Source organism: Haemaphysalis longicornis, unplaced genomic scaffold (assembly GCF_048455015.1).
Source record: "Haemaphysalis longicornis isolate Haplotype H1 unplaced genomic scaffold, Haemaphysalis longicornis Haplotype H1 scaffold_3, whole genome shotgun sequence".
Taxonomy (NCBI): domain Eukaryota; kingdom Metazoa; phylum Arthropoda; class Arachnida; order Ixodida; family Ixodidae; genus Haemaphysalis; species Haemaphysalis longicornis.
Window position 1 is genome coordinate 71,022,019 of NW_027526335.1, and position 23,821 is coordinate 71,045,839.

The 23,821-nt window shown below is 46.7% G+C and overlaps 1 protein-coding gene across 1 annotated transcript in view; it reads left to right on the plus strand.

Annotated features, from left to right (window-relative positions):
• Window positions 1-21,989, plus strand: part of LOC144174607 (guanylate cyclase soluble subunit beta-1-like) — a 198,738-nt gene extending 176,749 nt beyond the window's left edge. Inside the window, exons 7-13 of the mRNA XM_077703381.1 lie at window positions 1,513-1,713; window positions 2,735-3,025; window positions 5,885-6,151; window positions 9,504-9,650; window positions 16,988-17,142; window positions 17,953-18,220; window positions 18,531-21,989. Of these exons, the coding sequence (XP_077559507.1) occupies window positions 1,513-1,713; window positions 2,735-3,025; window positions 5,885-6,151; window positions 9,504-9,650; window positions 16,988-17,142; window positions 17,953-18,220; window positions 18,531-19,799 (2,598 nt within the window). The 3' untranslated portion in view covers window positions 19,800-21,989. The remainder of the gene's footprint in view (window positions 1-1,512; window positions 1,714-2,734; window positions 3,026-5,884; window positions 6,152-9,503; window positions 9,651-16,987; window positions 17,143-17,952; window positions 18,221-18,530) is intronic.
• The last annotated feature ends 1,832 nt before the right edge of the window (window positions 21,990-23,821 follow it).

The following is a 23,821-nucleotide window of genomic DNA, read 5'->3' on the forward strand; positions in this document are numbered from 1 at the left end:
AAACGCATGATACTGCCAAACCTTGGCTTGTTGATATAAGGGACCCCAACTACTTTTCATCTGTGTTGCGAACATCCCTGAGGGTAACGGCACACGGGATGTTGGACGACCTATTGCCATGTCCCCATTTTCGAAGATCCCCAAGGTGTAATCATTCTTCGTTGTGCATGTAAACCCTGCGTTTTACCTAAACTTTAAAATTCTTAAGTTTCCAAGTCTGGGCAGAAGAAACTGTTCGAGCACCAGCTGCAGGTTTGTTCAGCCTAAAGTGTTTACTTGACATCTTACATAGACTCATACCCAAGGCTTATCAAAAATTTCGCACGACACTTTGAAAGAAAGGCTGATAAGCAGATTTCACTCTTTGTTTTTATTATCTCTGCCGGCAAGCACGCGAATTTTTTCTGCCGCTGTCTGGCTTTATGTTTATTTTGGTCTCTATAGCTGTCTTTTCCTAATTCTTGCAGGTGTGTATATGTACGTACCAAGTAATTACGTTTGTGTTTGCAATGAACAACGAACATGCATAAGTGTGTATGTATGCGTGTGTGTATATGTGTATCTATGCAGGTATGGATTTAATGAGATATGTATTCATCTAATTATGTAGATGTGTATGTGCATATGCACGTTTCATTATGAATTTAAATGATGGCCTCACTTCTGTCCCTTTCGTTGCAAACGTCTACGAAAGACGATAGTCGACTGGCGCCGCTGCAAAGCAAACGCTTCCCTTCCCTTTCCCGCTCACCTCTCACGTTGTTCGTCTCGCGCCTCGTTCCAACCAAATATAATCACGCTGGAGGTTTGCTCAAGTCAATTTAAATTTACCGCGTTCCTCTGCTCCAAGTCGGGTGCCTCGATGCCAGCGCTGCCGTACGGTGGAGACGCGCGTGAATCCAGGCACCCTTCTACAGCCCTAGTAGAACCACGTTGCCCTACTCCACGAGCGTCCCAAGCGGGACGTGGAACCTATCTAGTGAAACCTTTCGTTGCTGCTGCCGCTTGATTTCTTAGATGCCGCCAGGAGCGCGGGGAACAGCAGGCGACGGTTTTCCGCAGTTGATTTAGTATTGCATTCGCTATCGCAAAAACCAAGCATCCGTGATTTTTTAATAAAGTAACACTGCAAATATCACTTATGTATTCTGCCTCATCTTTGTGCAATGTCTTGTTCTTGTTCAACAATGTTGACACGTATGGACATTAACACCGGACCTAAACGTTTAGATTAGGCTGAGGGTATTTAAGGCTTGCGCAGATTCTATTTCACTTTGGCCGGGGGGTTGAATGTAGTCACAGACAGACAGGCAGACATACATACAGAGAGGTCAAAACTTCTGCGTTTAAGTAGCCCAAGAAAGACTATCGTCTGTAATAAGCTGCATATAATGTCATTTTTCTCGCTCTAGCTCTTTAACTGTAGCTGTGTCCCGCAATCCATTTACAATTTTCCGCGCTCATGAAACGTGAATTTGTGGCTACACGTGTATACTTGTACGGCTGCTACAGGGCCTCCTCCGGGTCACGCGGTCCATGTGGCAGCCCGGCCGGCCCGTGCGGTTCACGGACATGTTCAGCATCTGCCGGCCGGTGATCGAGTGCACTTTCGAGAGCATCCTGGGCTTCCTCAACCAGGTGTACGTCGTCACCGCAAAGGACGGCGTGCTCGAAAGGGACAGGAAGTGCCCGCTCACAAAGCCCGTGGTTTCGGTGAGCTTGCAACAAACGACATCTATTTGCACTTTTACACATCCTTCAAACCATCTTATGGCCCCTAAAAGAAGGTTGATCCATGGAATAAATTCAAAAACTTAGTACCCATATATGATTGGTCATAGTGGATTTTGCACTCACTATCTTGATCTGCAGCATTAAACACTATATGATCACATTGGACTGGATACCTGAGGTCAAAGCTACTGGCTGTCTTGACAGTTTCCTTGGCACTTCACGCCCATGTGACTGCACTAAGAAGGTTCAGCCTAACAAATCTCAATGGAAAACTGTGCCCTTCATCTGCAAACTTTTCAGGAAATAATTGTAGTTTATTCCACTTTTGAAGCAAGTGGCAAAACATGTAGATAGTGCTCACGTTGTAGCATCCCGGGAGGGGAAACAGCGTGTCGTTAGAATGTTTACTAATCTTACACCAATCTTCCTGTTGAGTAGAATAATAGTTTCGCTTCTCGTCCCGTTGCTTCCTAATATCAGAAGTATTATGACAACAAGCATTTCGAGTGTGCTCTTATTGTTGCTCCGTACTGCGTGACCCGCTTGATGAGGCGTGTCAAAGAGGCGTTAGGCTGACGCACTCGGGGACGCTAGTCCTATCTCGGCCGTGGTGGTCGCTTTCTTAAGGAGGCTAAGCATGAAACCTCTGGATTTTTGACACCTCTACGGTCCTCAGGTCTTTCAACTCACGGAGGGTACAGGGTATTTCAAACCACTAAATTTGCACCCTAAATTCCCAACAAAATGGCATACGCAACCTTTGATTTGTTTTATTTCGTCATTATTCCAGAAGGGACGAATGCTTGAAACAAACACATTTTACATACACGCAAAATTATTTGGATTGGATCTGGCACCTAGTGGACACCCACCGACGTAATATGGATGCAATTCTAAATCGATATTTGGTTTGTGGGTATGTGTTTCGTAGCCGCTATCCAGCATATGCAACTAGTTATTGCGTGAGTTAAGAAGCGTGCGTATAAATGCGTCCCTGCAGCCCGTGAGCAACCGGCGCAAGCTTCTTCGTCGGCTGAACAGCACCGTGGAGCCCCCTCCGGACGGCGTTCTGCGGCTCAAGGGCCAGATGGTGTCGCTGCCGGAAGCCGACTGCCTGCTCTTCCTGTGCTCGCCGCGTGTCAAGAGTCTCGAAGATATGCACCGCATCGGGCTCTACTTCAGCGACCTGGCGCTGCACGACCCCGTGCGAGACCTCATCCTCATCTCGCACCAGCGCCGTAGGGAGCGAGAGCTCGTCGAGAAGCTGGACGAGGCGTCCAACCACCTCAAGGTGCACACCTTTGGCTTCCTCCATTCTGTTGTGTCAGTTTGGAAATTCCCAGCAAAAAATTGCCATTGGTAGACCTTGAAATATCCAGCTTAATCGTCGCGTGAATCTGAAATAATCTCATTTCTTCACTGTTCAATGGTTTGATTTTCAACAACAGCGCGTTTAATGGTGAAGACAATATCATGCTGCGCCCAGTTAACGGCGAAAGAAACATGTGAGCAGAGAGCGCCGCGTTTACTCACGTGTTTTCGGTATTTGAAAACTGATCTGGAAGCTGTCAGGAACATGCATTTAGTCTGCAAGACCGCTATCGGAGAGGGACAAAATACCGCGCGAGAACTCGCCATTCTTTGCAGAGGTGTTTCGCCCTTTTGAAGTAGTATCTCACGGTATCATATCGAGAGGCGTGCGTTTTTACATGCAGTTACGTGAACCAAAACGTTTCCTAACTGGCAATGTGACACATAGCAGATGTGAGCCAACAGGTACTATACCTCGCTATGGTTCCTTCCTCTAGAGGGAGCTGTTGTCTAGACTGACGCGGTCAAGTGTGGATGGCGTGCGAGGGGTGTTTCAAGCAACTATAAGTTGTGACAGATTTGGTGCAGAAAAAGGATAACATCTTGCATCATTGCCCGAAAGTCGCAAGTCTGACATACAAGTTGCGAAACGAATCAGCCGGTGCAATGTTCCTACAATCTCGTTGAGGACAACTCTAATGGACCTTCTCCCTACAATCGCCCTCACATGTTACAACCGAGGCTATTCTCTTATCTCTCCAATCCAGACTTTTTAAAAATGTTGTAGTTTCAGTTCAATTGTATAGGCGTGCGCGCTCCCCTACTCTCATGGAGACATTGCTTTTTGCTTTTTTTATCTCATTGAAGCCAAACAGACAAACCTGGTGGTTAACCTACCTACTGGCTCATTCGTCCTTCTTTTCTCTTTCTTATTTCTCAACTTATGACGATGCCCACTCCCATACTGTGAAGAGGCTTTCCCGCCATTTCAATGTAACAGCCAATTTTCTACTCGAAGCCATTTGTGTCTACGGATATATTTTTAAAGCAGAGCTGGCTGTTGAAGCTTTCTTTTCTCGATGCGGGTCGTTAACAGAAACTTCCGCTCAGCAAAGTGGAGATGGGGAAATGATAGGCCAAGAAGTGTGAACGAAAGTGGCGAGCAGGCAAGGACACCACTAACAGATGTTAGGAGTGCGCGCCCCAAGAAAAAGGCTTCGTTAGGGGGTTCCCAGAAATTGAAACCGCGCCCTTGACGCCGTGAAGCCGGCAAACTAACCACTGTGTCATCCCAAACGGTCGAGGGTTACGGCATTAGCCGCGGAGTGGAACAATAACATGTGAAGCCAATTGGAAAAAAGAAACGCTTTCCGTTGCCGGAATCAAAACCGGGTCCTCGCGTTATGAAACCAGCATCTATTGGTTTGCACTCTCATCGCATTCGGGGCGCACCGCATTGCCTTTGGGTACGTAATGCGGAGGTTGCTTTGGACATTAGCTGACTTCGCTTTTCAACCATCTTTCTCTTAAGAAAGGGGAATACCTATGAAAGGCCAAGTTAAAGGTAGTGAAGGCTACCAGCTCCACTGCTTTCTCATCTTCGCATCACCATTGCGAAGGTGGCCGAATTTTTTACGTACCTTTCCTCCAATTGCTTCTTAAAGGCTCTAGTCATACTGTGAACGTATATTGCCTGGTAACGACAGTATAATAACACGCATTTATATATATATATATATATATATATATATATATATATATATATATATATATAGAAATAAGGGTTGGCAGTCTGTGTTATTTCTGTGTTATTTTCAACGAGCCCCTCATTTCCTATATATATATATATATATATATATATATATATATATATATATATATATATATATATATATATATATATATATATATATATATATATATTTATATATATATATGTAGCGAATCAGAAAATGGGAAATGAGGGGCTCCGTGAAATAAGACAGAAAATAATGGTTGGCAGTCAAGACAACCTCGGAAAGCAAAGGGGAGGTTGTGGTGGGTCATAGAAAGAGATGAAGAATTTTTTGAGTAGAAAAGAAAGTGGTGAAAAAATGCCCGCCGGGTGGGATCTGAACCCACGACCTCCAGAATACCGGCCTGGTGCGATAACCACTACGCTACCGGCGGGGCTGTTTTCCCAGCACTTTCTCGGGTATTTATGTTAAGGTATTTTTGTTTCCTGCACTTCGGGGTGGTAGCCAGCGCCACTCGGACTACTCGGTTTGAAGGGGACCTTCTTTTTTAACCCCCGGGCCGTGACTCGAGTGTCTACGACATGTCGAGAGTGGTCGACCAGCGTTGAACCCACTTAAGCTCCCTTTGGCACCAAGACTGCCACCCCCAAGTGCAGGAAACAAAAATACCTTAACATAAATACCCGAGAAAGTGCTGGGAAAACAGCCCCGCCGGTAGCGTAGTGGTTATCGCATCAAACTGGTATTCTGGAGGTCGTGGGTTCGGATCCCACCCGGCGGGCATTTTTTCACCACTTTCTTTTCGACTCAAAAAATTCTTCATCTCCTTCTATGACCCACCACAACCTCCCCTTTGCTTTCCGAGGTTGTCTTGACTGCCAACCCTTATTTTCTGTCCTATATATATATATATATATATATATATATATATATATATATATATATATATATATATATATATATATATATATATATATATATATATATATATATATCTGTTTGCATAAGTACTCCTGTGTGTTTCGCCTCTTTCTAGAAAAGAGAAGCAGCGCAGAAGATGGCGTGACAAACTCACTGGTTTCTGTTGTGACCCCGCGGTACAGATCTTGGACTCGAAGCTTCGAGAAGACAAGCAGCGAACAGAGGATCTGCTGTGCTCCATCTTTCCGGCGCGTGTGGCTCGGAACCTGTGCCTAGGACTACCCGTAGATGCTGAGAAGTTTGAGCTGGTGTCGTGCCTCTTCTCTGACATCGTTGGCTTTACGGCGCTCTGCGGAACTGAGAACGTTCAACCCATGGACATTGTGCGGCTTCTCAACCGACTATATGTACAGTTCGACTCTCTAACGGGATTGCACAGCGTCTACAAGGTAATGTCACAACTACATTGGCTGAGAGATAACATTCCCGCGGCCACCTGCCCACATACACTAGTGATATAAATCGAATTCAATGTAAACATCCCGTCTTACTAAATCAGTACTAACTTGCAGACAACTGGTTCTTTTTTACTACACTTTCACAACAGGATAACATTTAGATGAGACATCGCTGGTGTCGCTATCGGTTGCCGCCGTCAAAATACCTGCAGCTTCAGAAGTATAGACATTTTCGCAATATAATGAGAAGCGACTTCCGGTTTATAATTTGTTTTACGTTTCAGAGCAGTTCAATAATTTGTGCCTCTTCTCAAGGCGTACGCCCTCCTCCAAAGAGAGACGTCGGCTGTAGTTTTCCTTTTAAAGACGATAGTCTTTCTTGGGCTCCTTAAACCCAGAAATTTTGGTCCGTCTATATGTCTGTCTGTCTGTCTGTCCATCTGTCTGTCTGTGACTCGATTCAGTCACCCGGCCAAAGTAAAACAATGCCTGCGCAATAATCTTATATAGTCGCAGCTAAATCTACCCGTCTAAGTCCGGTGTAATGTTCATACTTGTCAACATTGTTGAAGAAGAACAAGACACTACGCAATTATAAGACAACAAATTAGTACAGAAGTGATATTTGCAGTGTTCCTTTATAAAAAATCATACATGCTTGACTTTTGCGAAATTCAATACTTCATCAACTGCAGAAAAAAAATATCACTCCGCCGTCGCCTGCTGTCGCCCGTGCCACTATAGCTTCTTGCGGCATTTTAAGGAATCAACCGGCAACAGTTACGAAAGGTTCCACTAGATAGGTTCCACGTTCTGCTTGCAACGCACGTGGATTAGGGAAACGCGGTTCTATAAACGTTGAAGTAGGGCGCCTCGATTCACGCGCGTCTTCGCCGTACGTTAGCGTTGGCATCGAGACACCCGGTTTAGAGCAGTGGAACGTGGGAAATTTAAAATGGTTTAAGCAAACGTTTGGCGTGTTTACCTTGGGAGGAGCTCGACGCAAGAGGAACAACATGAGAGGTGAGCGGTAAAGCAAAGGAAGGCATTTACTTGGCAGAAGTCGATAAAGACTATCGTCTTTTGACGACATTTGCAACGAAAGGAGCAGATACGCGGCCAATTTTTTCTCCCTTTGCCTCCTTTAACAATCTCAAAATCGTAAATGTATTAATATTAGTTTTCTGGAATTACATCATCTGGTTGATCACAGGCAGTCCCATAATTTAGCATATCAGGGCGAACTCATTTTCTGTTTTTGTACTACTCCCCAAAGACCGCCCGTACGAACAGTGCCTGTAAAGCGTGCTCTGTCTGTAAGACAACCAGGCATAGCAAAAATGCGCACCTCATTCCCTGATTACCCGCCCACTCGGGCGAGGGGACAGAACTGCCTTCAGCACTCGCCTTCTACGCACGTGGGATGGGAATATATATATACTTCAAACACACCTCTGTGTAACAAGCACGTATGATTGCATCTGTTATCCTCTTGAGAACGCTGGAGTACATGCGCAGCTCTTGCACGCACATCTGTGCAAACGCTACTACGTCGACCAATACGCGCCCATGTGTATGGGACTCGGGAGGTGGGCTATAAAACGTCCGTGTCAATTTCTAACATAGCGAATAGGTGCACATGCAACAAGGTAAGGAGCGGAATAAAATTATGACTAATCAATTTCATTCAATGTCTATGTTACTGTGTATTACCGGAGCCTTAATCAGCAAATTTCTCAAGACTGAAAAAAATCTTCCTGAAAGCTTAGAGTTTCTATAGCGGGATTTAGCGAGACGGTAAAGCCTTTTGATCAAATGCTTGATCGTTGTAAATAAAATTACAAGCCGCTAACTTCCTAAAGCTGCAGTAAACTACAAGATGAAACACTTACCGGAGAAAAGAGAGAAAAGAGCAAACTATTTTTATGCGTATACATTTTTTGGTGACAACCACCAGAAATGTGCATTGAGCGCCCCACAGTAATAGCTTAACAAAGTTAGGCGTTAGGGTAAAGAAAGCAGCAGCAAACACGTACGGCATTTTTTTTTTCGCATGGAAACAAAAATGGTTAAGTGAAACGAATGAAAGAACGAGATTTGAGCGAATAAAGTACGGTTTAAAGGTGCTTGTCTTGACAGATCGTTCTTTCGGTGTGTATGATACCTTGGGCCTAAATAACTGTGCCACTCTTGGGATTGTGGGAAAACGTCGCTGGCGAGCGCCGCTTTGCGAAAGTCGTAAGGAACCTGGAACCATGTAGGCTGTCGTACTACAATAACTTAAAGATGTGACCTACAGCTTAAGTGGTATGCGGGGCAGACGTATACGGTCTCAGAGGTGGCATCTGTTGCAGTCTTTGCCTATACACGAAAAGTGAAGGAAGGGGAAATGGGTCGCAAGCAATCGCATGCTTTTGCATTTCCTGGCTTAAGTCCCGCTCTTTTTCCTTTATCTTTCACAGATTATGTATCCAGGCTTGCGGAGAAGATGCAGTAGAGGGGTAGGAAAGAAAACGAACGAGGAAATATCTCTTCAATGGGTGCCCGCACATCATTTATTTTTATTTTTTTGTGAAAGCTCGAAAATTTAGAAGGAGTTTGAGATCCTCTGAAATTGCAGTACGAGGTTTGGCTACTAGATGATCCCACCAACATGTAATGATAACTGATTAAGAGGAAGGCCCGTTGACAGGAAGGTCCAGATAAAGAAAAACTAAAGTCACATGGACAAACCAGACCTGATGGTAGTCCCCTCCCTTATGTCTCTGAGAAAAAAAAGTGAAGTACAACTGTAGAATAATTTCTGTCTCGGAGAAATGCACGTATTTTGTAAAACCCCAAGTGGCATGCGTATCTCTCCCATTTTACAATTGCTCCCAGTTTTCTCGAAGGAAACAGGGTACAATTTTGCGTCGCGAACCCTCCCGTGGTTTTGAAGTCATGAACTCTCCCGTGCTTTTCAAGAGGGTATCAGTGACACATATGACGATGAACATGGGGATGCATAGACGTGCACACATACACATGCGCAGAAACTTTTTTGTGCTCAGATCAAGTCATACCTCCCTCTTATAACAAAGAAATATGACTGACAATAAAGGCTAAGAAGTTGAATATGACAATGAGGCGTGCATAGACTCTGCAAAATCACTTCAGTACCAGAGGTCCGAACGCATAGGCATGTGTACTTCACTTCTGCACAGCCTGAACGGACCTTCGTCGATTTTGCGGAAGACAAGTGAGGTCTGCCATCTCATGGTTTGACGTCCAGTTGTCGAGACTCGCTTTTTTTTATACCATTCCATCATCAACAAAGCAGAAGCACTTGGCCTTTCGCTTCCAGGTGGAAACTATCGGCGACGCCTATCTGGTCGTTTCCGGTGTGCCCGAGTTCACGGAGGACCATGCTGATCGTCTGGTGGCGATGGGGCTGGCAATGCAGGCGGTCACGCGGACTGTCCACTCGCCCGTCGAGGGACATGCCATTGAGGTAAGCAAGCTCTACAATGATCCATGCCTTGCCTCCAAGTTTTCTGGAATGTAGGCAGGAGCAGCATCATCCAGAGCTTTATTACAGCTGCAGTATGGCGCAGTTCATCCGCCTACTGTCGCCGTAAAAATATGCACACGAAAACCCTAAATTCAGGCAACTTATCTGCTGGTCTCTCGTTTTGTACACACCAACACCTTGCACGAGAGCTAAGGCTGATCAATTTATGGGAGAAGGCTATATAAATGCCGTAAACATTCGCAATAGGCGATCTAGGCGCTACAGTGCTTGCTAGGCCGCGAGCTCTGAACCCATAAATATGGATCCTAAACCCTCTTTTTGTGAACTCTACCTTAAAATTGTATTTGGTACTAGAAAACTCCAGCGGAGGGTGCGTCAATGAAGCTTGTACTCACAGGATTTCTTTAGTTATGTTCATCCCGAGGCCACGCATTTTATGGTTGTGCTAAAGCAACCTCACAGAGATTCGGCGATTTCGGTGGTTTGTGTGCTGTTCGATATTGTACTGCGAGGCGGTTTACAGGTGGGGTTCTGCGCATTTTTAGGGCGAAATTCGTAGATCTCTGCTTTATGGAACGAGTCAGCTACGAAGCATCGTTGCAACGTACACAGAATCACACGGAAAATGGAAGCGCTAAATGCGAACTGCGGTTCGCACACCGAGAAAGCGAATCAGAAGTGCGGGAAGGGTGTCGGAGGAGGCCCCTGAGAAACTACGAAGCAGTGCGCTCCCACAAAGGAAACCAACCTGGTCACAGGTTAAAGGTCTACCTTGTCTTTCGCCTTCAGATTCTAAGTGAGTTGGGAGCATCCCCCATAACTTTTAACATGAAGGTGTTTAAGACCGGGTACGCAAACCTCCCCGACGTCATATCCGTCACAAAAATGACTCCACCAGAAAACGTTTCATTGGCGCGGCGCCACTACGTTTCGAGTCCACGATCACTCTGGACGCAAGGGAAGGGGAGAAACGCTCTACCGACTGAGCCATGAAGTTATGGCTGGAAAGCTGTACGAACGCACTTTATGTCCTTCCTTCTGACTTTTCCATTCAGAATGTGCTGCCATCTAGGAGATGTCAAGCGAAGTAGTGCGTCATGACGCTAATGAACGCTGACAGTTGTCGCCTCGATAGGGCAGCGTGTAGCAGAGTAAACTGCTGTGTTTATCCGTCCGTCGCCTATGTGGAACGCCACTCAGCTTGTGGAATGCCGCCGCCGCGTTCCAGAAGCTGACATCGTCGAAACGCAAGCATCTGGCGTACACGCCACGGAGAAGGATCAGCGTGGTCACACGCAAGCAACACATCGTCGTTCGCCAAGTACATCGAAAAGGCCGCTGCCGACCCGAAAATCATGTTCCTTTCGTGTCCCGTACTGTGACTTCACCAAACGATTCGCTGATAATCCGTTCAGATTTGATCGCATGGCTTCCGATCGCCTGGGGTTTTACTCGGATTTACGCAATGCTCCGGTGCTTGTAATCCAGTGTGTAATGTTGATGCTCCTAATGGTTCCATACCGTCTAAATGTAAATAGCGATATGCTTGTTCATAGAGATGCACAAGAAACATTCCAATGCTCCTGTGAAGGCACATTTCACTTTCGTGTTTTACCGATGAAAGGAGGATCAAGCACAGCTTAAAACCTAAAAGGTTTTCGGAAATCGAAGGAATCGTTTTTGTTTGTTTGGCTAGGTTAGTAAATCATAGCAAACTAGTGCTAGATGCAGCTTTCTGCATAAATACGCAGTCGGACAGTAAATTAAGCAAGTTTAGTGCGATGGCTCTCTAGACTAACGTAGAATTTGGGGTGAACTGGTGAAGCGTAAAAGAAAATAAAACAGCACAAAAGACAAAAACGAGAGGAGGCAAAAACAAGGACAACCATGGGGTGTTATGTCTTTCTCTCTCCGTGTTGTTATTTGCGCTGTTTATTTTATAATGAGGCACTATAAACATAGTGGATCATTATTACTATTTCGGAAGGAGATCGGTCTGGGCTGGATCTCCGGAGTTTGCAAATTGACAAAACCTGTCTTTTTCTCTTTTTTTCACTAGTGTGCTAAACACGTCCTCGCATGCACTGACGCCCGCACCAATGTCGAAGAAGAATTTAGTACTGCTACAGGCAGTTAAGGTCTTCAACTTCAATCTGTTTCACGATCTAGAAATCGCGAAAAATTAAGTTTTCTTGTTTCTCGAGTTTCCCTCTTCAATTAAAATACTGTTTTGATTGTGATTTTATAAAACGACTTGAAGCGCTCTCGGTGTTGTGGCTTCCGAAATGGAAGCCACAAGTGCACTTCCGAAATGGTATCCAATGAACGCAACCGTGAAGTACGGCATTCAGATGCAACAAACAAACCCCTTTGAGAAAGATCTTCGTAATTACCCAATGATCACACCCAACATTCGTCACGTTTAAAACCCATCCGAGCTACTCTAAGCGAGAGAAAACGCTACAGTGTGCTTGCGAAGTCAAAGTTCACTATTCTTTCTCATCTTTTTAAAGTCCACCGGCAGCCACAATTACCACCAGCGAACGTAAAAAGCAAGAAGAAACACTGTATCCCAAACGAATGACTATTTCTGGAATGTATGCGCCGGCCCACGTCAAACTTCCCAGAATAGCTGGCAACCAATCGAGCGTCGGGGTATGCACACAAGCCCACTTCCGGAACTCTCCGCGGCTTGAGAGTGCCCGTTGCCCAGACGAGGTAGATCAAAGTTTTCCGCAGAAGGCGAGGGGAATAACGCGTCGGGTAAAGTACGCCCGAAGTTTGTCCCCTCTCGAGAAACCACTTACCGGTTCGACCGCTCGAGGGCCAACTGGAGAGGCGGAAATTGATCGTCCACCGAGAGAAGAGGTACTCTGAATGGCGCCTTCTCTCGTGTTGTCAGGTCACTTGTCGCCATAGAAGCGTAGGTGGTTCTGTTATGAGTGCTTAGGCCAACGAGCAGCCACTCGAAGAAATCCACTGCGAGTGTTCTCCTCGATTCTGATGTCAGGCATTTGGCAAGCATGATAATTCATTTGTGGCGTTCATTTGGAGTTCGTTTGGGCTGGTGAAAAGAGCTAGAGCATCGCTCAATGCTTTGTTGAGGGTTAGTCTCTAAGTTGTAGATGGCGAAAACCCGATAACCGTGGCCAGTGCACCGCTCGAATACCTATTATAAATGGCTTGCGGCGAAGGGGACCAGCAAAGAATGGAGTGGCGTCAAGGTCATTTCGAAAAAGGAGTGAGGCGTGCAGTTGATAAATATAAACAAAGCAAATATTTCTCAGATAAATTTACTTGCTTTAAAATTTTTGTTTTGATAAGGTAGGTATTTGCATTCAGTCGAGATGCACCATGTTATGTTCGTATGGCTAAAAGTAATAGCGAACGAAAAAAATGAGATAAATCAATGGATGATAAGCAAATGACCGGACTTATTCTGCACGAAGGCGACACCCACGCGATTTACTATAGTTAGGCTGCAGCAGCTCGTTTTAATTTAGATAAGGGAGAACGTAAACAGAGAAAAAAAATATAATGGTGCATATGACCCTTCATTGAATGACGGAGATGGATCAGAGAGGTTAGCTTTCACTAGCTCCTTCCATTTCGTAACAGTTACGTTGGCGGAAATTACCTTTAAACCATCTTCACGAGTAGCAATTTTCTTTTTCTTTAATTCCAGGTTTAACCCACCGAAGCCTCACGCCCCTTGGGCGGCACGTCGGAACGTCCCCGTATAGATGAGTCTACGCTAAGATGAATAAAGGAGGCAATTTTCAGACTAACTTTTTTGGGGTCGGGGTGTCATTCCAACAGATAGGCAGATACAATATTACTGCAGGAGTTTACTCTCCAATTCTACACGAGAGCGATCTTATTTTAGTCGCAGAACAGGGGGGACAATGCTGGGATGTAAAGAGCTGTTCTCCAGAAATGTGTTTCTGCGATCGAGAGCAACATTCCGAGCCTATTTCGCTACAACAAGGGTATCCGGGATATTGCTGCGCCGTTCACTGTAGGGACGCGTGATTGCATTCCAGAAGTCGCAATCTCGTCCCAAGGCCATATGCAAGGGTAGCGGGGAGGGTGAAGAAGAAGGCGATGTCGTTCCCATCTCCCCATGTGATGTCACACCTGCCCCCATTCTCGTGCACGCTGAAAGGAACGTCTTTCGAACCGCGGAGGAACTTGCAAGGATACCTGAAGCTTCTTCGTATTGACGAGGCAGGGTCAACATCACCTACAGGGTTTCGCGTGAATTTTATGATAATTAGGTAGCTTTCCTAGGTGGGACAGGTGGGACCGCGGGTGCTTAGGAAGTTTGTCGTGTTTACCTTTTCTTCGTCTGGAAGGTTATTATGTTGTCGACACCAAAGGCTCATGCACGTGTTCTGAGACAGCGTCTGAGACATTCTGTATTCCACTGTTATTGCTTTTGTTACGCTGTGTACCACGGAATCATTGCAACTCAGCGTATTATTCTTCTCGCATCCATGTGTAACATTTATTCCGCTCACATAAAACTGATTCGAAATTCTAACAAACTTTTAAACGTAGCAAGGTGTGCTGTGATATGGAGTTACAAGGTATGCTCTCATTAGGCTAGTACAAGAACTTGAATAATAAAAAAAGTAAAAGAACGCTACACTTCAATTTGCATTGTTAGCTAACACTTGAACTTTTATGGTGTCTGGGCATAATTTCTTTTTGCCCGATGTGAATTTTTTGGTGGTGAAAACTGCTCACCGCAATAGTTCCCCGCTCTCACGAATACGTCTAAGGGCAATAAAGGGCATGGCGAGTGTACGGCAATGCATGGTGCGGTCAACGGCATTACTCCTTCATTGCCAGGTGCTGCAAGGGCTATCTCTAGCTAATAAAAACCTAAAATTGAAATAGAGTGCGGGTGGCAAGGTCGATAAAATTTGTGGATGAAATGAAAAGAAAATTTGAATCCCATACCCATCGCGTTCCACGTTATCGCGTACGCCTTGAGGGCTGTCATGCCTTCAAGCGGGAAAAACAGACCCGCACAAAGAACCTGCTAAGCAAAGCGAAAAAGTGGTCAAAGTCAAGGTCTGATCGCCAAATGAAGTTCTGCCCCTTGAGCCATTGATTCGCCATTGTGAAAAAAGGCGAAGCATGGAGGGGCGTCAGTGATACAAAAAACTGAAAACTCTAGTTTTGGAGTGAAGGCCTTCTCTGGACGGGCGCTTTACATGGATCCCCGACGTGCCGGGCCAAGTCTTGTTGAGCCAAGGGCCGCCTGTCGACCTTCAAGAGGGCTGAGAGGGGAGCTACGTCTAGGGCGCGGCTCAAATTTATGGCGGCTCTGGAGATCGAAATGCGTCGCGATGAAAAACGACGCAATGGGAGAGCAGAATGAACGCCATGACGTTTTACTGCCTCTTTAGTGCAGCGGCTTTATTCGGGTATTATTATTCCACTCACACAATGGTCTGGGTGGTGTGATGTACTGACAGCGGCGAAGCTGGCCATGGCAAAGGGTGGCGGCCATCTCCAAGGCGCTGTGATAAAAATATCTGTCTTTAGGAAGGCTGTTGCTCTCTTCGTTTACGGACTGCATTAAAGCGAGCGTTATTATTTTTCTTGCTTTGGTGTGTGCGTGTGTGTGTGTGTGTTTGTGTGAATGTGTGCGTGCGTGTGCGCGTGTAACCAGGAAGGCCACAGATGTCGTTAATATATTCAGCCAACAAGTACCTATGTTTAAGATTAGTTGTTTTCGCACTTACGCAGACTTTTTATCTATCTCTGAAATTCGGGACTTGTTTTTAAGTTTCAGCCCTGAATTAGGCTGTGGGGCTTGTGAAGCTGCTCAGCTTACCGTTTTGAGCGTTGGTTAAAACAACTCAATTTGAATTAGATGTGTGTATATCGACCAGACATTTAGGACGCAAGTTTTGTATTCTGCTATTAAAACATTTGTTTCCAAATAAATCTCGCAGCTGCTTACGTTGCCACCCCAAAGGGATTGAATGAGAACCGGTGATGAGTCCCCATGCCATGTAATATTGCTAAATATCATCATCGTGCGCCCACATCAAAATTTTATTGAACGCGCTATAAGCTATTTCGTATTATCGACGTGACGCTCCCGCCTTGCTTCCGAAACAACCCTACTGAAGCCGTCGCGTTCTACTTTTATACTCTTATCCAAACGACGAAGTTTCGGTTCGCGAGCGCCTTTCGTGCGAACGACACGTAGACGCGGTGTTTAAGCATTTCAAACTGCCGGTGTTATTTACATCTCAACATGGCCATGTCTACCTGATCACTTGTCATGGCTTTGTTGCATCGCGAATGGGGCTTCTCTGAGACTACCCTACGGTCTGTGCGCTGTAATCCGCACTGCAGAGCGCAGCCTACCACCTCTGCGACCCTGCCTGTGTCTTTAAAGGTACCGCATTCGATGAGCACGGACGCCGTTACTGGATGCGCCGAGTGCGCGCAAACCTTCTTTCCCGCCCTATTCTGTCCTAAGGTGTTCGAAGTAATTTGCGCCAAAAGGCAAAGAACCAAAGCGAAGAAAGTGTCAAACACGGTGTAACAGGATACAAGTCGTTAATGAGTTTCGACAGGTCTTCGCCTTCAGAGCATGCACGCAGACTTAAGTGTTCGAGGAACTTTTAAGGTCTTTTGCGAGGCTGCAATGCACCAAATATTACAAGGTTTCCGGTGATTATTCTTATTGAACCGTTTGCTTGGTAAGTGGGTTGGTTTCAGTCACGCTTCTCAGCTTTCAATTTACCTGCTTCTTAGCGGATGAAGCCCACACCTTTGCTTTCTGCTTAGTGCTACTCAGAGAGTAAATAATGGTTTCACATTTTTTTACACTATCTAACCGAAATGCGCTGCTGGCGGGATCAATTAACCTTTCTAAGAAATAGCCGGCGATTGTCTACGTCAAAGTCTTATACCGTAGGAGGCCTACCAAATACCTGGTCAGTTTGAGAATGGTCGACGAGACCGCGAGGCCTTGTGTATCGTGAATATTTCGTTCTGTGAAGAAAGTGTTCACTGCTGTGACGCTAAATTTCTGCTTCTTCCTTTTCCGTTTGTATGGCTGTTTTTGTTGGTGTTGTTGTTGTTGTTGTTGTTGTTGTTGTTGTTGTTTTCGTCGTCGTCGTCGTCGTCGCTTCATCGTTGTCGTTGTCATTTTCGCTGTTGTTATTGGGGTTGTTCCTATTATTGTCGTCGTCGTCATCGTCGTCATTGTTGTTGTTGTGGGGGTGGTGGTGCACTAAATCTACGCCCCCCCTCTAAACACGCGTGTGCCCTCCTTCCATGTGCAGATCCGCATCGGCATCCACTCGGGCCCCGCCATGGCCGGCGTGGTGGGCACCCAGATGCCTCGCTACTGCCTCTTCGGCCACACGGTCACCCTGGCGAACAAGGTGGAGAGCCACGGACTGCCCAAACACGTCACCATAAGCGAAGAGACCAAGCGGTGCGTGTCTCTCCGGGTGTATCTGTCTTTATGAAGGCCTACTTCGAGATACATTTGCACTGAAAATAATGTACGGGAAGGGTAAGGAAAAAAATATCTAAAGAAATATCCAACCCTCATTCTTGTATACAAATTACGGAGAAGGGAGAGATAAAATGTAACAGAGGGTCTGGTTGGGTGAGTTTGTGCACGCTTCAACAAAGGAGTGAGAAAGGACGAAAATTTACAGGTGCTACTAATGCGAGCGGTGCTCTAAAAGTGTTTGTTCTTCCAACACTGAGTACGCAGACAACTGAAGAAAGCCATGTAAAGGATATTAGCTCTGCAACTGCCAGCGACATTATATTCAGCATTTAAGAGGGCCAGCATATGCGGAGGGTGGCGTCCTACGGGAGAATATATGCGTAGATCGCAATTTTCATTCCGGAATAGCGCGAAATTTGTATTTCATGGTAGTTTTCAAACGTTTCGGAGGAGACAGACCCAAACGACAGTTTTGCGTGAGTTAGATACACTCAAAATGCCCAGGTACGTAGGCATGCCATTCTAGTGAGTGAGGGAGGGAGTGAGCGAGGAGTGAGTGAGTGAGTGAGTGAGTGAGTGAGTGAGTGAGTGAGTGAGTGAGTGAGTGAGTGAGTGAGTGAGTGAGTGAGTGAGTCAAGTAAGTTGGTTGGTTGGGTAGTTAGTTAGGTATAGCGTTGTTTCGTGTTTAAAAACTCTGTGCCGCGTTTTTGCTTACTTGAAAAAGAAAGCCCATCTCCTCTTGAAAATATCATTAGAAACATGCTTTTAAAATCCCTCCCGTCACAGGCACCTCGTGAAAGACGGCTACATGTTCGTGCCTTCGAAGCCCTGCGCCGAGCTACCGGTGCGCTGTTACAGTGTGTCGCGCCCTAACGATGTCGTGGCCCCGGACCCCGCCTCACTGGGGCCTGCACTCTATGGCGGCGGGGGGCATTTTCGCTCCCCCACGGGCTCACCCGTGCACTCGGACAAGAACACGGGCGGCTCCCGGAGCTCGTCAACGCCTTCTCCCGGAGGCTCGCCCCTCATAGCAGGAGACACGAATGTGGCTGCGGTAAGTGCCCACGTGGTTCCACAAGACGGGCATGTGTTGAACAATAACCGTCTAGTTTCAACCTTGGAAAATAACACTGACAAGATGAGATCGCAGAGTGGTTCAAACAACCAGCGTAAATGCGGTTTTAAAGGGGCAAAATTGTCAAAGTACGAGCCCGTGGAATACTAAAATATTGTATACTAGACTCGCGAATTTGCTTTGCATTATGCATAAAAGTTGAACGGTGCGAAGCGGACGAGTTTTTTGAACGCGCCCCTAGCTTGCTCTGCAACTCCTATGTTTAACGCGTACCTTCTTACGTTTCCAGGAGTATCCGGGCCAGTTCACGCCACCGATCAAGCGGAAAAGCCGAGGCCGCGTCTTCGAATTCCCACTGGTCGTCGACGGCGTCGTCAGCCGACAGGACTCCACGCCAGACAGCATTACAGACTGCAAGTTTCTGCAGAGCTTCGACGATGCCGAGCAGCTCCGTGAGCAGAGAAGTGGCGGCCTCAGCGAGGAAGACTTGTACGAAGAGACGATATGCGTGATTAACGTGGAATCGGCCAGCAGCCAGGAACCATCTGTGAGCAGCGACACCCTCTCTTCTCGTGGCGCATCCCCATGCGTAGAGCGGCGGACAGCGCAGAAAGGCGTGTTTGCCAAGTCTTCAGCTGTCACGGCGGAGTCTCCACCGGCAGAAACGGATTTGGAGCCTCCGTCGTTCACTAGCGGCTTTCTTGTCACGGAGGAACATTCCGACGGTGTCCACAACCACTTGCCACCGACTGCCGAGAAATCTGTAACCAACATGTCGCCTTTCTCCAAGGCTGCTAAAACCAGTTCAAAGCGGCCTGGCCTCAAGTGCTGTCCGTTCGGATCAAAGACACAAGATCTCAACGAGAACCTGGCGGACGACGAACCCGGAGCTGCGGCGAAATTTAAGCCGAAGTGCCCGTTCCGGCTTGGAGGCGACGACGAGGACGCCGAGAGATTGCGGAGTCCGTTCCTCAAAGGTGGTCGAACAGGCGGCTTATCGGCACTTGCTCGCTTCTCCTTCAGCGACGTCCGGAACCCCACGTCCCCTTGCGGTGTTCCCACCGTAATGGTAAAGGCCGCCAAAGAGGCCCACGGTTTGTTTCCAGGCCTTCGAAGCATGTTGCGTAGGGGAGACAAGAAGGCGCCTCGGTCGGCAAGTGCTACCCGTGGGAACACCACCACGGACTCTCTTGCGGTTGATTCCACAAATAATGGTGTGGCGGGTGGGCAGGGTTTAGCGGTGGCAGACGGTGGAGACATCGCGTCCAAGGTGGGCTGCCCGATGAGGCGCATGTTCTCTCAAGTGCTGACGGTGAACTTCGGGGAGAACGACAAGACGGATGCCCAGCAGGCTCCGGGAAAGAGGACGCAGAGCTGCTACTCGTTCCGCAACCTCGAGGACGCCGAGATTAGTGCGGCAGAGAACCAGAAGCAGGAGCAGACCACCGCCGCAAGTCGCTTCAACCTCCCGCAGCTAAACTGGCACTTCCCAAAGCTGAAGCAACGAATTACAAAAGGAGGCCTCTTCAGTGGCGCTATTTTTCCTTCATCGACATAATAGCGGCTGGAAGCTGATTTTATGTTTTTTTGTATGTTCCGCTTTGGTGAACAGTGTGTCTGGGCGGAGGTTGGATGCCACAGCGGACGTCCGTTGTACGCATGCGCGGATGAACCTCGCGAGTGTGTAAATTTGTATGCGTGCATTGGACACACTTCTTTCGCCACGATGTGTGCTAAAGTACTAATAGTTATCTACGATTGTGCTACGTCTGTGCTGGTGGAAAGGTTGAATCCCGATTGACGTCAGTCATAGACGCGGCATCGCGCGGTAGACAACGAGTTCGGGGCCTCTTCACCGGCGCTTTTCTTACAGTATAACTTCCTTTTTTGGTTGTTGCTCATTTTAACCTGTGGAATTTCGTCGCGTATTATCTCAACCTGTGAAAACCTCTATTTTTGTTTCAGAGCTTCTCCTTAATTCTTGAACGACTATTCTCTCTTTACTTCCGCCTTAGCTGACTACCTTTCTGAGAGATTTATATTAAACGCATGAGATGTTTGTAAGGACAAAGTCGATACAATGCAGGTTTCGCTGCTTTTGGTGTCACTTTTACCCCTCCGCTCAGCTACCAAATGAGCAGTGCTGAGCAAAAAACAGAAAGCTATGTTTAATATAATTCTTTTATGACCTTTCAGTACTGAGATGGGAGTGCCACATTGTGGCTGCTTTTCATACTGGCTTTTAAAAAAGCAACGATTCCTTAATGTACATAAAGTGCACGCCAACGCGTTGAAAGTACGTGCGAACGGGGAATAACTATGACCTAATATCTATTTTTAAATATACGTCCAACCAGCCCGATGACATGCTTACTCTCTGTGGCCTGGTATGGTAACCAAAGAAACAGTAACTTTAGACAGTCGCGTTTATAAAAACGAAGTGCATTGAAGACATGGCGTCAGATCGAGCCATTTTATACCCCAAGCAAAGTCACGCGGCAATGAAAATCAGGCTGCAGGAAACGACAAGCGTCCCTTCGCTTGAACCACCTGATTACACGTGATCAGTTGCACGTTCTGGGTTTCCTGAACTTAGAAACAGCTGCAGTGCATCCTTTCCTAATACTTATGGCCACCACGAATAAGGGAACAATCTTTTGTAGGAGACGCCGTGTCTCTAATTAAGAAGAATAAAGTGGAGCGGGTGAAGTTGGGCCGGCCATGTGATGTAGAGGGCAGAGAACAGTTGGGCTATGCCTACAACAATGTGGTTACCGAGAGACGGGTAAAAAAGATGCAGAAAACTCCTGGAAGGAATAACAAAAATTTACGAGCAAAGAATGGATTAGAATGAGGTGTGTTTGGAAGTCTATGATAGCGGTCTTCGTCCTGCACCGTACTTCAAGTACGGTGAGGGTGTTGCGGTTCGGTGATTATGATGATCGGGGTTATCGTGGTTATGACTGTACTGATAGTGGCGGCAGCCTGTGCCGAGTTTAGCTTAATTAAATGCCTTTAGAGGCATTGAAAATGTATGTGTTTTTGTTTGCGAATCCAGTGCACATTGAAGTTTCCCGCGCTTGACGCTGTGAAAATGTCGTTCAGGAGCCAGATGAAGCCGACTTGCTAAAGTTAGAGTGACTAAACCTCATCTCAGTCATGGTCCTCATTCCGCACATTTAGTTAGGACGCTGCACTATGACCAAAACTAGAGAGAGAGAAGTGCATTCGAAAAGTTTTCATAACACTGAACTGACTTTTTGGCATTTCATTGGAAGCAGTACCTGAAAAAAGTCTCGGGCTTACTTTGTTTGCATTCTCTCGCAAACACGAGAACTAGAGTGAGTTTCGCAGAAGGATGAGCATGTGATGTTAGGTCATTACTAATGCTGCTGAGGAAAATGGCCAGAACTGACAGGATGTCGATATACTTTACCCGTAAAGAGACAGTATCAGAGACTTCCACTGTTCCCGGCATGAATTTAAAAACCAAATTAGTCGTCAGTGTCAAACCTCGTACATACTGTTTTGCAAACGCCGTGAAAACGGGTACCAGTGGTACCTTTTATGGTTTTATTGTTCTAGCCGAAGAATTTTTCCTTTTCCTTCTGTGAACCAGTACATATCAACGAGAGCGAATGTTTGCTCTGCTTATGCGTCGATGCCTTGCGGTGTGTTTTGTGACAAGTCTTGTGGGCAACTGATTAATGGTTATCCAGGATGGCTTCTTCAGAGCACTACAATAAAAATCCAGTTATAGTTTACCCTGGTTTCTTTTTCCTTACTGAAGCGCGCAATATTAGGTAAGTACGTAGCAAATACACACATTTGTTTGCTGCATGGAAATTTTTGAACTAAAAAATTGTCTCAACAGAAGCTAATCGCGGTTCAAGAACACGAAGGTGCACCTCGGCCGCATTACTGTTAAAAACTGAGATAAGGAAAAAAACAAAAGCTAAAATTAAGAAAATCTTGCACCCAAGCGCAATACTTCAATGGCGAAGCTCTTGTAGGTAATCATTGCAGGACGCAAAGAAGAGTTTTATTATCTTTGAGGTGTTGTGGTTGACCTCGGCGGCATGTCATTTCAATGACCTTACGCTGAGAAAGGCCAGACTGAGCTGGCTCTTTCGGTAGACGTTTTCGTCCGCCACTCTGCAAGCGCGATTAATCGTCTCTAGCGGATGCTTTGCATGCCCAGCCTCATGAGCACGCCCAGCCTCTTCCTCGCCCGTGCGAACTAGCCGCAGCCAAGCCATGTGGAGTCAATAATCACTTCCAGCAGCTTCGATACTCCACTTTTCTACGGTACAAAGTGCATGCGCACGACACGAGCATGAACGAACGAGGGGTTTACACTGTGATGTGTATTTCTCGTTCCAAGCAAGTTGTTTTTTTGTGTGTGGCCAGCGTTGGCCAATCTGGTAAGTGGGCATATTTGGTTTGACGAAAGTGCGCCCGAAGCACGCGGCGAACGCTGGAGTTCTTTTCTTTTAACGCGATAGCGTTATTAGGCTCATTTTTCGATTCCCGCGTGGGTCCTGGCCGTCCACTATCAGCCGTGCTCTTCAAGCGTCCACGGAAATTCGTCACTGCTGCCACCCGGAAGCTGCGACTGACCCAGCAAGATTTGAGAGCTCTGCTTAACCTCTAACGTGGCGCTACGGGAACAGAAGTTCGGAAAGGAGGACAAAGAAACCACTTCGGATACGAAAGAAAGGATACGCGTTTTCCCCACGTGCCGGGCCTGCGCGGTGAGGTTTGTTCTATGCCCAGTCGGTGGTAGAATGCTCGGCAGACACGGTCTCCAGCCGTGCACGCAAATAACGTCATCACACCAAAGCGGGTTTCCACCAGAAGATAACAAAAGTAGCAGTGACTTAGCTCGGCTATGCCAGAATATACGTAGCGTGAGCTGAGGTGCAGCAATCCAATCCAATCTAATCCAGTACAGTCCAGTCCAATCCAATCCAATCCCATTCAATCCAATCCAATCCAGTCCAGTCAAGTCCAGTCCAGTCAAGTTAAGTCCAGTCACTGCTCCTCAGGCATGCGCAGCACGGCTCTCTAGGAGCCACGCGAAATGGCTATCAAGCGGCTCCGGCACAGCGTCAGACTTGGCTACTGCGCACCGGAGGCGCACAGCTGGGCACGCGCCGGCGCCAGTGCGTCTGCCACGGCTATGACGTCACTCCTCTGGAATGCGCGGACCGGCGAATGTGCAGACATAATTCTCTACACACCCGTACTCCAATTGGATTGGATTTCCAATCCAGTTTAATCAAATCCAAATCCAATCTATACCAATTCAATGCTCCTCGCGCTTCCGTAGCACGGCCCTTCAGGGTCCACACGAAAATCCTCAAAAACCGGCCATTGTAGCTTACGCTAGAATGCACATTTTCGGTAATTCATGCCCCAAGCTTATTCGTGGGCTACTAGGCATGTTGTAGTGGAAGCCTCTGGAAGAATTTCGTCCACTTTAGTATCTTGAACGTGCGCTGAAACCTCGCCACACTGGCGTTTTTACTTTCTGCTTCCATCAGAAAAACTACCGCCGCGGCCGGTTATTGAACTAGC